Source organism: Panthera uncia, chromosome B1 (assembly GCF_023721935.1).
Source record: "Panthera uncia isolate 11264 chromosome B1, Puncia_PCG_1.0, whole genome shotgun sequence".
Taxonomy (NCBI): Eukaryota; Metazoa; Chordata; class Mammalia; order Carnivora; family Felidae; genus Panthera; species Panthera uncia.
The window spans coordinates 55,925,344-55,943,446 of NC_064811.1; the positions used below are offsets into that span (position 1 = coordinate 55,925,344).

At 37.0% G+C, this 18,103-nt stretch overlaps 1 protein-coding gene across 3 annotated transcripts in view; it reads left to right on the top strand.

The window, feature by feature from the left end:
* Positions 1 to 18,103, top strand: part of MOB1B (MOB kinase activator 1B) — a 51,920-nt gene that overhangs the window by 28,070 nt on the left and 5,747 nt on the right. For all 3 annotated transcript variants that reach the window (XM_049630603.1, XM_049630602.1, XM_049630601.1), the window contains exons 2-5: positions 3,572 to 3,738; positions 8,044 to 8,137; positions 13,726 to 13,859; positions 16,688 to 16,851. In XM_049630603.1, the coding sequence (XP_049486560.1) occupies positions 3,572 to 3,738; positions 8,044 to 8,137; positions 13,726 to 13,859; positions 16,688 to 16,851 (559 nt within the window). The remainder of the gene's footprint in view (positions 1 to 3,571; positions 3,739 to 8,043; positions 8,138 to 13,725; positions 13,860 to 16,687; positions 16,852 to 18,103) is intronic.

The following is an 18,103-nucleotide window of genomic DNA, read 5'->3' on the forward strand; positions in this document are numbered from 1 at the left end:
ACACAGGGCTCAATAACACGACCCTGGGATCATGACCTGTGCCAAAGTCAAGAGTCGGATGCTTCACTGACAGAGCCACGCAGGCACACCAAAGCTGAATATGTTTTTTTTATTTTTTAAAGGACAGAGTTAAGGGGGTGCCTGGGTGGCTTAGTCGGTGAAGCGTCCGGCTGTTGGTTTCAGCTCAGATGAAGATCTCTCAGTTCACAAGGTCGAGCCCCACATTGGGCTCTGTGCCTACAGTGCGGAGCCTGCTTGGGATTCTCTCTCCTCTCTCTCTGCCCCTACCCCACTTCCATGCTCTGTCTCTCAAAATAAATAAACTTAAAATAAATTAAAAAAAAAATAAAGGACAAAGCTGAGTTCTTCTTCTTCTTTTTTTAAATGTTTATTTATTTTAGAGAGAAAGAGCACAAGCAGGGGAGAGGCAGTGAGACAGAGGGAGGCAGAGTCCAAAGCAGGCTCCAGGCTCTGAGTTGTCAGCACAGAGCCCGACACAGGGCTCAAACCCACAAACTGTGAGATCATGACCTGAGCCAAAGTAGTATGCTTAACCGACTGAATATGGTTTTTAAAAAGAATATATAAAAAATATATAGTATTGAAATGGTTAGGTTATATTGCCTGAATAAAGCAGAAGGGTCAGAGAGAAAGAAAACTAGAGAACTTGAAAACATTTTTGAAGTTTAAGTGTACATGGAAATGAGGAACAGAGAAGGAAGTCAGTAGTCCACAGGGAACTAAGATCACTTTATAAACATTATCTCATCTCTTAAATTATACCTTTTTGTAAAAAGTTATTTTCCAGACTTTCAAAAAACCAAATAAATTGAAGCCCAGATGATAATTTGTGGTTTCCTAAGTAACATAAAAAGAAAGTGGCAAAATGAGGAATAGAACCTTGTTTTCTTGATTTCCATGATTAGCATTAGATCACCCAACCTTCATATGGGACTAGCACCAAAAAATAAAACAGGATTAAAAAAAAATTCTTTCATAAACTTGATGTGTAAAAGCATTTGTTTCTGAAGTAGGTTTATATTCCACCCCCCCCCCCCCCCCCCATCCAGTCTTAGAAGAAGAGGGTGGGAGTGGTGCTTGAATACTGCTTTGGATATTGTGCTACCCTTTGCTTTGTGACTCTGTCATTCTGGTTCGGGAACAGGAAGGACAATGAAAAAACTAACATTTGCACAGCACTTTACAGTTTTAACCAAACTTTATTTCACATATATTACTTTTCTCATTTTGTAGCAGATCTAAGATCTAGACAGTGGTGATGTTTTGTTATTTTAATTAGGCTTTCACTACTTAAGAAAGAATAGGCTCAAGAAAGTTGGGGTATTTGCCTAAGATTACATAGCTGGCCTTCACAAAATCGAGCTCAGATTTTTTTTTTTCTTTCTACTCAAGACTAAAGTCTTATGAGGTAGATTTACTTAGTTTTGTGGAAGACCAATTCTGGGTGGAGTATCAATCAAGAAAACATTTGGAAGCCTAAGACTTCATGGCAGAGTGGGTCAACAAGTAGATGGTTTTGGGGGGCAAGTGAGGCTCTGACCCTCCTCTGAGTGCAGGCACAACTGATGTCCTTAATAATCCTCATGTGTTCCGCCAGCACTTTTCAGAACAGCTTGTCACGTCCTCAGTTGCTGCATTAACTGGAACAGTGGCTAATTAAAGAGAGTGTATTTAACTTTAACACCCTGCCTGAAGACATGCACCAGATTAGTCATAGGAGAGCTATTTTTGTCATTAATCACACATAAATCAGTAAAATGTCTTTGTAGAAAATGTTGGTGAGGTTTGTTTCTCACACTAAATTTTGATAAACAAAGGGTGAGAAGAGCAGGAAAATAAAGTAAGTCTCAAGTTTGGTGTAGGCATAATGATCTTTATGTTTTTATGTTTTAGAGATGCTGGGAGAGGATTTGGTGTTTAATGCATTCTCTGATTAAACTGAAGAAGGGTTTCGGTCCAGGGCCTCTTGTCTTTTTTTTTTTTTTTTTTTTTTTAACTTTTAAAAAAATGTTTATTTATTTTTGACAGAGAGAAAGAGACAGAGCATGAGCGGGGAAGGGGCAGAGAGAGAGAGGGAGACAGAATCTGAAGCAGACTCCAGGCCGTCAGCACAGTGCCTGATGCGGGGCTCAAACTCATGGACAGCGAGATCATGACCTGAGCTGAAGTCGGACACTCAACTGACTAAGCCACCTGGGCACCCCCAGGGCCTCTGTCTTATATTTGATATTTGGATTTACTTTGGGGCACTGGAAACCCACTGGGTGGTTTTAAGCAGAGGAGTAATGTCTGATCAGTGGTTTTAGAGTTGCCTTGGCTGTTGAGTAGAGATACCTGGCAGAGGGAGGGGGCAATAATATGAAGAACATCAGTGTACTCTAATTAAACATCTGAACAGAGACTTCGGTTTAAACAACAATTCCATTGCCTTAGAATGAAAAATACCTGTCATTTGAATTCCATATTTGGGTTGAATTTGATACTGGGTTCTTAGTTTATCTCAGGATCCTCAGTACTTTTTGAAAGCTCCTGAGGTAATTATAATGTGTGACCAGCACTGAGAACTACCCTTTATCTTGGCGAAAACGGGAGAGATCATGGGGCTAAGCATGGGAGAAGGAGGTAATGAGTGAAAAGCTATGGAGAGCTTGCAAAGTGTAACTGTCTGTTCTTGGAATTCCCTTTCCATATTCATATGTTCACTGAATGTTTTTGGTGGTATGAATTTAGTAACATGAAACTTTAGAGTTCGCACATACCCAGCCTCTCCTTGTTCTAATTCCTTCTTAACTGTTCCTTTCTATATGAAGAGAAGAAAAGGGAAGTATTGAGAAGGAATTACCAGGATATAATACAGTTTGATAAAAATTTGATAGTATTAACAGAAGAATCCATCTCTTAAAAACTCTTAAAAACATTTCTAATACTAGTTTCATTCGATCCGTTTAAAAAATGTGTGTGTGTGCATGTATCCACACGAACTGAGAAATTTGAGAAGCCAACCATATTAATGTCTAGCTACTTACCTGCATATGTGGAATTCTGGGTTAAGATTGCTGATGTTTCCTATAACTGGGCAGAACATGTAGCTTCTCATTCTCACTCTGGGATTTTTGTGTTTTATTGACATAAAACTATCTTTAATGAAGGAAATAAATTACTTGTAGTAAAATGAGGGACTTAGAATAGGGGTGAAAAGGAATAAAATGACCAAAAATGATTATAGAAGTACTATTTTGTTTTTATAGATTACAACCAATAATCCTGAATCTAATTTATTGTGAAACACTGGATTAGTTATAGCTAAAAATTATCTTTCTCCTTGGGAGTTGCAGTAGGAATGTAGGGAAGATTTGTAGGAGTTTGGGGTATCAAACATAGTAGTTACCACCATTATTGCACTGGGATTTAACGTAGCCAGTACAATTTAGGGCTATTTGTAGACATTAAGATCACCTCAATGTTATTTTATTCAGTAATACAGTACAGGCAACTCTGTTGAAAGTTGTGCCTTAAATATTGAGGTTCTTCGTTTCTTTTCTATTCACAGTGGTAGCCGCTCCTCTAAAACATTTAAACCAAAGAAGAACATTCCAGAGGGTTCTCACCAGTATGAGCTCTTAAAGCACGCAGAAGCCACACTTGGTAGTGGTAATCTCCGGATGGCGGTCATGCTTCCTGAGGGGGAAGATCTAAATGAATGGGTTGCAGTGAACAGTAAGTAGCCTGTTTCTCAGTAAGCTCTAAATTAGGTTAGTAGCCTCATTATAGGTTAGTGTTGGAATGCTGTCTGTTCTAGGTTCTAGTTAGCAACTTAATGTCACAGGATAGTGATAACCTCAATCCACTTTAGCCTTTGTGTTATTTTATTTGTGAATATGGAGTTCTATGAAATTTTTGTCTCCTGTTATAATGTAGTACAAAGCACAGATTTACCATCTTCGGTGGAAAAAAATAATAATAACAGCAATTAATGTTTATGGAACACTAATTCTATGTCTTACCCTCTGTTATCCTTTCTACATGGATTATTTTTATTTCATCTTTATAGCATCATGATGTAGGTACTATTATTTCAGTTTAATATAGATAAGGAAGGTAAGACAGAAAGATTAGTAATTTGCCTAAGTTGTATAGTTATCAAATGATAGAACCTGGGCTCAAATATAGAGCTTTAGAGTTTTAGAGACTACATTTTTTTTTTTTAAGTTTTTCTTTTAATTCTAGTTAACATATAGTGTTACATTAGTTTCAGGTATACCATATGGTAATGCAACACTTCCATCCATCACCCGGTGCTCATCACAAGGAGAGACTACACTTTAATCACTATGCTAAATTGCCTCTCTCAGTAGTACACTCAGTTACTTATCTATGCCTTTTTTTTAAAAGGAAATTCAATAATGATCTTATGAAATTAGTAAAATATGTTTATCAGATACTCTTTTTTTGGAGTAGACCTTTTAAAAAATTTTAAAACCAGTGTAGTTAACCTACAGTGTTATATTAGTTTCAGGTGTAAACAATAGCGTGTTTTCACCAATTCTATACATTACTCAGTGTTCATCAGTATAAGTGTACTACTCTTTAACCCCCTTCACCTCTTTCACCATCTGCTCCCTGCCCCACCTCCCCTCTGGCAACTGCTAGTTTGTTCTCTACAGTTAAGAGTCTGTTTTTGGTTCGTCTCTTTTCTTTTTTCTTTCCCTTTCCTTTGCCTTTTCCCTTTGTCTTCCCTTTTTTGTTTAGTTTCTTAAATTCCACATAGGAGGGCACCAGGCTGGCTCAGTCAGTGGAGTGTGTGACTCTTTTTTTCGGGGTTGTGAGTTCAAGCCCCATGTTGCATATAGAGATTACTAAAAGAAAAAATAAATTAAAAATTCTACATATGAATGAAACCATATGGTATTTGTCTTTCGTTGGCTTATTTAGCTTAGCATTATATTCTCTGCATCCATTCATGTTGTTGCAGATGGCAAGATTTCATTCTTCTTTATGGCCGAGTAATATTCCATTCTCCCTCTCCCTCTCCCTCGCTCTCTCTCTCTCTACATGTATATATATATATATATATATATATATATGTACGTGTGTGTGTGTATACACACACACACACACACACACACACACACAAAAACACCATATCTTCTTTATCCACTCATCTATGGACGGACACTTGGGTTGCTTCCATATTTTGGCTATTGTAAATAATGTTGCAATAAACATAGAGGTGCATATATCTTTTTGAATTAGTGTTTTTGTATTCTTTGTGTAAATACCTAGTAGTGGAATTACTGCATCATGTGGTAATTTTGTTTTGAATTTTTTGAGGAACCTCCATACTATCTTCCACAGCGGCTAAACCAGTTTGCATTCCCACTAATAGTGTATGAGGGTTCCTTTTTCTCCATGTCCTCACCAACCTGTTGTTTCTTGTGTTGTTGATTTTAGCCATTCTGGCAGATGTGAGATGATATCTCATTGTAGTTTTCATTTGCATTTCCCTGATGGTAAGTGATGATGAACATTGTTTCATGTGTCTGTTGGCCATCTGTACGTCTTCTTTGGAGAAATGTCTGTTCATGTCTTCTGCCCATTTTTTAATTGGATTATTTGTTTTTTGTGTGTTGAGTTTGTAGTTTTTTATGTATTTTGGATACTAACCCCATATTGGGTATGTAATTTGCAAATAGTTCCCCCATTCTGTAGGTTGCCTTTTAGTTTTGTTGGCTGTTTCCTTTCCTGTGTAGAACCTGTTTTTTTTAATGTAGTCTCTGCAGTTTATTTTTGCTTTTATCTCCCTTGCCCCAGGAGACATATTTAGAAAAATGTTGCTATGGCCAGTGACATTACTGCTTGTGCTCTCTTCTAGGATTTTTATGGTTTCAGGTCTCACATTTAGGTCTTTAATCCATTTTGAGTTTCTTTTGTGTATGATGAAAGAAAGTGGTCCAGTTCTATTTTCCCAGCACCATTTGTTGAAGAGGTTGTCCTTTCCCCATTGTATATTCTTGCCTCCTTTGTCATAGATTAATTGACCATATAAATGTGGGTTTATTTCTGGGCTCTCTATTCTGTTGATCACATTGATGTATGTGTCTCTCTTGTGCCAGTACCATACTGTTTTGATCACTACAGCTTTGTAATATAATTTGAAGTTGGGAATTGTGATGCCTCCATCTTTGCTTTTCTTTTTCAAGGTTGCTTTGGCTATCTGGGGTCTTTTGTAGTTCCATACAAATTTTAGGATTATTTGTTCTAGTTTTGTGAAAAGTACTAAATAGAGATGGCATTAAATCTGTAGTTTGCTTTGGGTAGTATAGACATTTTAACAGTATTTGTTCTTCTAATACATGAGCATGAAATGTCTTTCTGTTTCTTTGTGTCATCTTCAATTTCTTTCATAAATGTTTTATAGTTTTCAGAGTACACATCTTTCACTTCTTTGGTTAGCTTTATTCCTCAATGTCTTATTATTTTTGGTGCAATTATAAATGGGATTTTAAAAGTATTTTATTAATTTCTATTTTTAATTTATTTTACTTTATTATTATTATTAATTTTATTATTATTTTTTTTTTTGAGAGAGAGAAAGAGACTGCAAGTGAGGGAGAGGCAGAGGGTGAGGGAGGGACAGAATGCCAAGCAGGCTCTATGCTTAGCAGTGGGGGGAGGGGGTGGGGAGCGCCCACCACGGGGCTTGATCTTACAACTGTGAGATCATGACTTGAGCCAAAATCAAGAGTGAGATGCTTAGCTGACTAAGCCACCCAGGTGCTCCTACATGGGATTGCTTTCTTAATATCACTTGGAGGAAAACATATTCATTCATAGTCAATATGAATGAATGTTGAAAAATCGAAATATTAGGATTATTACTGCACCAATATTATTATTACCAATAGGTAAATTTAATAAGATTGTTACTAGAGTCAATATAAAAATTATAAATAGCATCAAAAATATTGCAAACCCAGGAATAAGTCCAATGAAACATAGAAAACTGTTCCTTTATGATAAGTGCTTTTTGTGCTCTTCTTAAGAAATATCTTTGTGAGGGCACCTGGGTGGTTCAGTTGGTTAAGTGTCCGACTTTGGCTCAGGTCATGATCTCCAGGTTCGTGAGTTCAAGCTCTGTGTGGGGCTCTGTGCTGACAGCTCAGAAGACAGCCTGTTTCGGATTCTGTTCTCCCTCTTTCCCTGCCCCTCCCCTCCAAAAATAAATAAACATTAAAAAAAAGAAGAAATATTTGTGTAAGTAAATGGGGGGGAATGGGTGAAATAGGTGAAGCAGATTAAGAGTACACTTATTGTGATTAGCACTGACTAATGTGTAGAATTGTTGAATCATTATATTGTACACCTAAAACTAACATGCTTCTGTGCTTGCTGTTTCTTGTCTGTTTCTGGTCTCCATTCTGTTCCCCATTCTGTTCCCCATTCTGTTCCCCATTCTGTTCCATTGGTCTACTAAGACCGCACTATTTTATCCATTGTGCTTTACAAATTTTGATGTTCATCTTGTTCTTCCTTAAGAATGTGTTGGATATTCATAGCTCTTTGCATTTTCAAATACATTTTAACTTTTTTGATGGCTATGGACCGGCATCCCACTATCATTTAAATTTGCAATTCCATGATCGCCACTCTCTTTTCATGTGCTTTTTGACCATCTGGAAGCTTCTTTTGTTAACGGCTGGGGTTCAAAATTGTCTCACATTTTTCTATTGGGTTGTTTTCTTTTTGATTCATAGGAGTTCTTTATATATTCTGAATACAAGATTTTTGTTGGTTACATGTGTTGCAAAGAATTTCTCCCACTCTCTGCTTTGATATTTTATCTGCTTAAGGGAGCCACTTAACAAACAGAAACCCCTAATTTCAGTGTAACCAAGTGTTGTGATTTCTTTGTATGCTTTTCACCTGTTCTTTGTGGAGAAAAGAACACTGATAAATCTAGGATTCTGCTTGAGTAAAATTAAAATTTAATTTTTTTACTTATAACTGGTATTTGCTTTGCAGCTGTGGATTTCTTCAATCAGATTAATATGCTTTATGGAACAATCACAGATTTCTGTACAGAGGAAAGTTGTCCGGTGATGTCAGCTGGCCCAAAGTAAGACATGGTTCATAATCACTTCTCATTTTTACTTAAAAGTTCTGAGATAGAAAGAAAGCTTCTGAACATATAATTTCTTTGTGTAGCATCTCCTTCACCAATGTAGCACAATTCACCAATGACGGATACATTAAGTCCAGATTTCTTAGCCTGAGTTTTCTGGCTCTCCCTGTATAATCCTCCTTCCAACCTTTTCTCTGTTTGCTTATGAATCTTCTCTGGTCTATCCAAACTAGATTACTGGCAATGCCTTACCGTTCCTTCCATTGCATACACTCTGAAAACTTGCTTACTCCATTATTCTCTTGGATATTTTTCTTCTCTTCCCATCTCCCTCTAATCATCTGGCAATATTTTTAAAAAATCCTACCCATCTGCAAGGCTCACATCAATTGCTTCTAAACCTTTTGATTTTTTCAGACTAGATCTGATCTATTTAACCTTTTTGTCTTTGTGATTATATTTCTTTCTTGCACTGTTTATACATGTCTTATTTAACCTGTTAGATTCCTTCTTTGTTTAAATACTTTTTGGTGCAAGAACAGTGCTTGCCACTTGGTCAGCACTTGATAAATGTTTGCTTGGATGGATAGATTCTTGAAACTGGCCTTTATTACTACTATGGCTGATGATAACAATGGCTGCTACCATTTATTTAGTGCTACCTAAAATGTCAAGCCTTTCATGCATTTTATCTTTTACTTCATACAACCCTATGAGGTAAGAAAAGAAATGGAGTCTGAGAAAGGTTAAGTAAGATGTTCAAGGTCCTATTATCTAGAAGCAGGCAGAACCAGATTTAAAATACAGGTCTCTTTGAGTCTAGTGCCTGTACTCTTTTTTTTTTTTTTTTTAATTTTTTTTTTTTAACATTTTATTTATTTTTGGGAGATAGAGAGAGGGACAGAGCATGAGCAGGGGAGGTGCAGAATCCGAAGCAGGATCCAGGCTGTCAGCACAGAACCTGACGTGGGGCTTGAACTCATGAACTGTGAGATCATGACTGAAGCCAAAGTCAGACGCTTAATGGGCTGAGCCACCCAGCCACCCCTAGTGCCTGTACTCTCAATTGCTACATTGTGTCATTTTATAACTTTAAGAAAGATTAATTGGTACTTATGAGACATAAAGAAAGAAGTTTTATTTTTAATGCTGACTTTTTGTGAAGTATATGCTTCACACCAAAAACAAAACAACATTGCCCAAACTTACTAGTGCTTAGGGTATTATCATTTTAAGTAGCGACCTTAGATTGCTCATCACTTATTTTAGAATATTTTTGGTAAGTTTTATTTTATGTATTTATTTTTATAAATTTTTCTCATGTTTGTTTATTTTTGAGAGGGAGAGAGAGAGACCGAGACAGAGCACAAGCAGGGGAGGAACAGACAGAGAGGGAGAGCATCTGAAGCAGACTTTGTGCTAACAGCGCTGAGCCTTATGCAGGGCTCAATCCCACCAACCCTGAGATCATGACCTGAGCCCAAATCAAGAGTCTGACACTTAACTGACTGAGCCACCCAGGCACCCCTAATTTTGGTAACTTTTAAACTACAGTGTCAGATTACTTACTACCCAAGAGATTCAGTTTTAGTACTTCATAGTCATACTTGTATTTTTTGACCAAATTCACATACTGAGCAGAGTATTACTTGGAGTTGTCTACCCTTATTCTTCAAATTAATTTCAAATGAGCTTAGCTATTTCCCGGAATCTTTTAAAGAAAAACTGACAGTTTGCCATCATCAAAGATGTTCAAAAGAATATGATTTAAGTATCTCTTAAGGTAATTTTTTTTGAAAAGAACTTATTTTCAGACTATTTCAAACCTTGAAACTTCAATAATTTTAAGTGTACAGAAAAGGTGCCAGAACACAAGGAACTCCCATATCTTTTTTTTTTTTTTAATTATTAATGTTTATTTTTGAGAGAGAGAGAGAGAGAGAGAGAGACAGTGCACACGCGGGGGAGGGTCAGAGAGACACAGAGACATAATCTGAAGCAGGCTCCAGGCTCTGAGCTGTCAGCAGAGCCCGACGTGGGGATTGAACTCATGAACCGTGAGATCATGACCTGAGCCAAAGTTGGATGCTTAACCGACTGAGCCACCCAGAGGCCCCTCCGTGTCTTTTTCACACAGATTCCCTAATTATTAACATTTTACTGCATTTGTTTCATCACCTACTCTGTATATGTACTCATTAACAATTTTTTCTGAACCTTTTGAGCAAGTTATAGACATTAATGCATCTTTACCCCTTCATATTCAACTGTGTATTTTCCAAAAACAAAGTTAGTCTTCTGTATAACCAGCATACAAACCCTCCACATCCCTTCCTCCAGTCCATAGACACTATTCACATTTCATTACTGCTCAGTTTTCCCTTTCTGGTCCAAGATTCTACCTAGGAATATGTATGGCATTTATTTGACTTATCTTTTCAGGTACCTTCAATTTGGAACAGTTCCTCAGTCTTTTCCAGTATTTCTTTTCTTTATACAGAAAAGACTTAACATAGCAGGCCTGTTACCCCTCGAAAGGCCTATTTACACAATTGATCCTTGGATAGCATCTGAGAACCTGGGATTTTGAAAGGGTTCTCACCTCCCTATTTGTTAAAACAGGTTCACTGTGCCTAGACTGTACAAACAGTATAGCTTATGCTTTCCTTCTGGGAGTTTAGAATTTTAATATGTGCCATGCAGAGGGTGCATCTTGACCATTTCTCAATAAAAAATCTGGACAGTGAGTCACTAATGAGCTTACCTGGTAGATCGTATTTAACGTGTGTTATCATAGCTCAGTCTTGGGGGAATTAAGTGTGGCCCTTGTGAGTCCACTGGGAAAAGACTCTTGGAAACTTGTGCCTGGTTTCTTCTGGACTTTGCCCTATTTGCTTTTTCTTTTTGTTGATTTTGGTTTGTGTTCTTTCACTGTAATAGATCATAGCTGTGAGTACAACTGTGTGCTGAGTTCTGTAAGTCCTCTTAGCAAATCGTCAAACATGGGGGTGGTCTTGGGGACCCCTGATACAGTCTGTCTGATGTTTCCTTGTGACCACATTTAGGCTTTGCTATCTTGGCAGGACATCATAGAAATGATAAATTTCTTCTCAGTGGATCATATCAGAGGGCACACACAATATCAACTGTCCCATCACTGGTGATATTAACCCTGATTACTTTATCATCTGAGTGTTTGCAAGGTTTCTTTACCTCAAATTTGTCATTTCCCCCTCTGAAATTGATCAGTATTTTATTGTGAGGTTTTCTGATATTATACCAATATCCTTGTTCCTGTGAACTAGGGAGAATTACTACCACTTAGAATACTGGTCTGATCACTTTTCCTGCAGAGACCTTATCTAAGTAAGCTGGTTAGGAGGAATGTATCTAATTTTTCAAAAGTAACAGGCACAGGATCTCTGTAAAGATACTGGAAAAACAAAAAATGATCTTCCTTGTCTCCTTTCCATTCATCCATCCTTCTTCCCTCCCCTCCTTCTGCCTTTCTTTCCACCTGCCATCCCTCCCTCCCTTCCCTTTTTTTTTTTTTTTTTTTTTTTTGAGAGTCTTATGCCCATTTTTAGTGCTGAGAAGATGCATTTGTCGTCATGCTTTGCCATCTTTACTAGAAGATGCTTGGGATTGTACCAAGGAGAGGCATTTGTTAGTAGCTTAGTACTGGCCCCTTGTAAAGTGGTATTGAGTGATGGCTCAGAGGATTTTGTCAGTTATTATTATTAACCAAGAAATGATGAGTATTTTGTAGTTTGCAGTTGATAAGTTTATACCATGATGATGGAAATAAATTTCAAAGAGAATGGTCTGTCAGAGGTGGAATAAAAAAATCAATGTGGGCAAAATAGAATTACAGGATGAATTCATTCTTAAGTATAGACATGACAAAAGAATAAGAATGGATCGAGGAATCATAGTTATAAACTGTAGAAGTGTAAGTAATATATAGTTTTATTTTTCAAAAAGCTTTAGGATATTGAAAATAAGTGTGTTTAAAAACTTCAGAATATTGAAAATGATTTTTAGGTCAACTGTGTCCATTTTTTATTTTTGCATTTAAAAATGAATGTGGAACACCTGATCACTAATAAAATGAAAAATATGATTGCAAGGAAAGGCAAAAATGTTAAGGTTTCTTAACATGTGGGAGAAAACATGGATGAGTCCTGTCTTTAAGTGAAGAGTAATGATGCTAAAAATTATGTGGTTCATGATCTATGTCTCCTAAGAGGATCAAACAAGAATAGTCTTAAGTGTCCCTCGGGACTTTAGTTTCATATTAGGAAGAATCTCTGGACTATGAAAGTGATTAAGCAGTGGAACAGGATGCCAAAAGTTGGAGAATCTCCTCTTGAAGACCTTCAAAGTAGACTTGATAATCTACCCTGTTGCCCAGGGTTGGCAGTAAGGTATGCTGTTAGAATATTTATTCAGGTGTATTGTGTTTAGGTTTATTGTTCAGGTATAAGTAGCTATAATTAAATAGATTCCTTATTTATCCTATCTCAAGATGATTTTTATTATTTAAAATATTATGTAGTATTTCCCATTATATTTTATTTCACCTCCTTCGTTAGACTCACTGACCTGTCATTTTGTTAGTCTAAATTGGAACAGGGTTAGAAAAACAAAACTGATTCAAAGAAAGAAGCTAAATGGTAGCCAGGTAATCTTTTGGAAACTAAAAAAACGAAATGATAGTTCAGTTTGGAGATTTTTATGCTTTGGAGTTGCAGCTGTGTGTTTATTCCTTATCTTAAAAATCAGGTTGTGGTTGCATGTGGGTATGCGTTTGTGTATAACTCCATTACCAGTCTTGCCATACTGTCTTTACTTACTCATTTATGAGCCTATCTCCTCTACTAGTCTATTTTCCATAACAGTATGGAAAGTGTCTTTCATTTTAGTGTCCCTTGGTCAAGAACAGTATTCCTTGATACAGTATTTCTCACATGGTCGGTGTACATTAAGTGTTGATTATACCAAACGATAGTGTTCTGTTAATACCCAAATCCTATAGGCATCTTTATTTGAGTTGCCATTTTTCTTTAAAGGCAAATTTGGCTTTTCAGCCAAAGGTACTCAAATACTGAATCATTCTCTTCTTCATGCATCTTCCTTGCCGTTCTCTATCCTTAACCCCAGATTTAAAACTACAAGTAAAAATAATTGTACTGCATAAGAAATGTTTTTCAAAGAAAAAAAAACCATAAAGATTAAAGATGGTTATCACAGAAGTGGAGACGTGGAAAGTTAGCTAGGTTTTCTACCATGGCAATGTATGATTCTAAAATACAAATGCTGTATATAAAGAAAAACTTAGAAAAGTTGAGATTGATGGATCAGCTTAGTTTGGATCATGCTAAATCCAAAATAGTCCAGTCAGTAGCAGTTTAAAAACTCTAAATTTAAATGCCAAATGCAAAAGATCTTTATTTGGAGGAGCAGATTGTTTAAAACATGTCCTGTATACATTCATGATATACATTTAACAATATAAAAATATATGCTTTTTGTATAGGTATACTCTGTTATTCTGTGTGCCTGTTATCTTTCCAATACAGATATGAGTATCACTGGGCAGATGGAACAAACATAAAGAAGCCTATTAAGTGCTCTGCGCCAAAGTATATTGATTACCTGATGACTTGGGTTCAGGACCAGTTGGATGATGAGACATTATTTCCATCAAAAATTGGTATGATTGTTTTGTATAATTGGGATCCATTATGCTTTATATAATTTTATATGTTTTTGGAACTTTCTGGCTCTCTTCCAGGAACCATACTAGCCTATCATATCTATCACAATATTTCTAATCTTACACATTTAAGTGCCTTATCTTTTCCATACCAAGTTTATCATGAACATTAAGTTAAACCTCCCTGTAATTTTAAACAGTGAGAATATCCGTATATCTTGGATAGTAACAAAATTTGGCCTGTGTTATAGAAAAGAGACTGGATACTGAGTAGGCAGCCAATATCATCTGCCATAGTCATATCCATTTCTTGTTTAGGGAAGAGTTTATGTAACTTATATTCAGTTTTACAGTGTATTTTCAGCAAAGAGGGAGTTTGAATTTATGACCACAGTGTGAATCTTACAGACTATGAAATCAAGCTAGGTGAGAAGAAAACCAGAAGATTTTGAGGGGTTGGCCTGTTAGCAACTTGAATGACATTTGCTTTTTTTTTTATTTGCTCTTAAGGGCTGACCTTTCAAGTGGAAATTGTTCATAGCCAGCTAGTTCATATGATTTTACCCTCTCAAACTTCTTACAACTTGTGTTTTCTGAAAAAATTAAGGATTTGTTCTATCAACGGACAGCTTTTTGACTACATTTTATATTTTTATTTATTTATTAAAGTTCATTCATTTATTATTTCTGAGAGAGAGGGAGGGAGGGAGGGAGGAGGCACACAAGTAGGGGAGGGTAAAGAGAGGAAGACACAAAATCCAAAGTAGGCTCCAGGCTGTGAGCTGTCAGCACACAGCGGGACTCAAACCCCAGAACTGCGAGATTGTGACCTGAGCGGAAGCTGGACGCTCAACCGACTAAGCCACCCATGAGCCCCTATATTTTGTACTTTCAGAGTTTGTGGTGGAGGAGACCACAATGTAAATAGTTGCTGTTATTATGGATTGTTTTAAACACATTTATTGAATGTTTAAACTACCTTGGAGCCTTTGTAATAAAAGGTCTATTTTTCAGGACTCCCTTACATACATCATAATCATTTTTGTTAAGTGCCTTCACCTTATCTTTTATCTCCCATAATATATTTTGTAACTTTTTATTTTGACTCAATTTCAGACTTTTAGAAAATTTGCAGCTGTGCAAAGAACAGGATCCTGTATATCGTTCTTCAGATTTTTTTTTCTTCTTCTAGATTTTTTAGTTGTCATCTTCTTACCATATTTGTGTGTGCACTCTCTCCCTCCCTCCCACCCTCCCTCTCCTCCCCTCTTTTCCCTGTCTCTTCCCCCTAACTACATATTTTGTTTTTCCTGAACTGTTTGAGAGTAAGTTATGTGTATGATGCCTCTTTATCCAAATGTACTTCAGTGTGCATTTCCTTAGAAAATCACAGTATAACTATCAAAGTCAGGAATTTAACAATGATGCAATACTGTTGTTTAACTTACAGGTCTTTTTCAGATTTTTCACATTTCCCCAATAATACCCTTTATAGCAAAAGAAAATCTTTGACATTTGCTTTCATTCACTTGTCATGTTTCTGTAGCTTTCTTTAATATGGACTATGTGTACTTCAGTCTTTTTGGTCCTTCGTGACATTGATGTTTTCGAAGAGGATAAGCATACTATTTTATAGTGTCCCTTCATTTTGGTTTGTCTTATGTTTCCTTGTGACCTATAATATTTTTAAGTGAGTGTAATGTGATGACACTGAATCCAGGAGTTTTAATATTTGCCTTATGTTTTGCCAAACTGGATCATTTTGCCAGTGTAACAAAGGACATGAAATTTTGTATTTTCCTAGTTTTGTATTTGTTTAGTGCTGTAAAAGTGCTCTAATTCATAAAACAATAAGCCTCATTGAGAGGGACTATAGCTGATTTCAGAATAAATGCACATGGGTGGCTCAGTTGTTTAAGCATCCAACTTTGGCTCAGGTCATGATCTCGTAGTTTGTGAGTTCGAGCCCCATGTCAGGCTCTGTGCTGACAGCTCAGAGCCTGAAACCTGCTTTGGATTCTGTGTCTCCCTCTCTCTCTGTCCCTACCTGACTTGTTCTCTGTCTCTCTCTGTCTCTGTCTCTGTCTGTCTCAAAAATAAACAAACATTAAAAATAAATAAATAAATGTAGACCTGGAGTAGTAATGAAATAATTTCCATAGAAAAAATATAAAAAAGTGTTGCAAGCATTTTATTTATTTTTTAAAAAATTTTTTTTAAGTTTATTTATTATTCTTGAGAGATAGAGACAGAGCATGATCAGGGGAGGGACAGAGAGAGGAGGAGACACAGAATCTGAAGCAGGCTCTAGGCTCTGAGCTGTCAGCACAGAGCCCGACGTGGGGCTCGAGCTCACAAACCGTGAGATCATGACCTGAGCTGAAGCCGGACGCTTAACTGACTGAGCCACCCAGGCGCCCCAACAAGCATTTTAAGTAAAACTGAACATGGTTAATACATTGTATTCAGCACATATTTGTATTGAGACTTGATGTTAAGAAATCTGAGGATATAAGTGTGAGTTTTAGCTTCATTACCATCTTAGGCATAAATTTATTTCCTTTTAGTAAAGTGGTAAGCACACAAGAAGCATTAAGGGGTGATGCTGAAGTCTAGTTCTTATTCCATGGAAATTTTAAAGTTTAATTTCATTCGTGATATGTTGAGAACTTCTGAAAAGTACAGTGGGTATTATTAAGTAGTAATTCACAAATATTTCTTTAAAGGGTTGTCTTGTTAATTTATGTTGCCATTTGTTGACAAACTCATATTGCTTTGTTCTTGTCTCTTGTTGTTAATAAGGGGGTTGTTTATCTATTTATTAGGTGTCCCATTCCCGAAGAATTTCATGTCTGTGGCAAAAACTATACTCAAACGCCTCTTTAGGGTTTATGCTCACATTTATCATCAGCATTTCGATCCTGTAATCCAACTTCAGGAGGAAGCACATCTCAATACTTCTTTCAAGCACTTTATTTTTTTTGTCCAGGTAAGTTGGAAACCTTTCGAGTTCTGATTTTCTTTTCTTTCTTCCTTTTTTTAAAATGTTTATTTTAGAGTGAGAGAGTGTGAGTGGGGGAGGGGCAGAGAGCGAGGGAGACACAGAATCCAAAGCAGGCTCCAGGCTCTGAGCTGTCAGCACAGAGCATGACTTGGGGCTTGAACTCACAAACTGTCAGATCATGACCTGAGCTGAAGTTGGACAGATAACCAACTGAGCCACCCAGGCACCCCAGGAAGCTTTTTTTGCTCAGTAAAACGCATTATGTGTAGAATTCAAAGGTGAATACTGCATCCATACTAAAGGTATCCTTTAGGATAAAATTTGCCATATCTCTCTAGTCTTTATGCTCTTCTCTACTTGCCATGATGATAAGGCCTTTTGTTTATAAATTCCACTCATCTCCAGGTTGGTGGCATGCAAGTCTAAAATGGATCTCAGAGGTCTTGCCTTGACATTGCTTCAGTTAACAGGCCATAATGGAGCGGCTGAATTAGGAACCTGGCTAATTGGCAGGCCTCCAGATGAACTTGGCCCCTTTACCATTTTAGCATTCCTCCTGATCCTCTTAACCCTCAATTCTCAATTCCTGTCTACCTTGGATCTTTTTCTTTTTCTTTTTTTTTCCTTTCTTTCTTTTCTTTTTTTTTTTTTTAAGCATATTCTGGCCTGGAAATGGGCTTTGTATATAACACCTTTTTCCTCCTCCTTTTTTTTTTTTTTTTTTTTTTTTTTTTTTTCAACGTTTTTTTATTTTTGGGACAGAGAGAGACAGAGCATGAACGGGGGAGGGGCAGAGAGAGAGGGAGACACAGAATCGGAAACAGGCTCCAGGCTCTGAGCCATCAGCCCAGAGCCTGACGCGGGGCTCGAACTCACGGACCGCGAGATCGTGACCTGGCTGAAGTCGGACGCTTAACCGACTGCGCCACCCAGGCGCCCCTTTCCTCCTCCTTTTTAAAATCACATGCTGAATAATTTTTAAGTTAGGTACTGTTCATTATGTCCAAAAGAGGAAAAAATTGCCCCAAAGAGTATTGCTATTCCAGAGGTCCATTGGTCTTTTCTCTGACTCTGGTTGACCTCCTCCTTCTCACTTTAGTTCTCAGGGGTGTAGACTAAGAGGAGTCCGATATTCTCATCCTGCTATAATAACTAGACAGCAAATAGGCAGGACTGAAAAAGAGGTGGAAATGGTTAAGCTGATGAGCTTCTTTTTGGTTGAGGTTGAGAGGGTAGA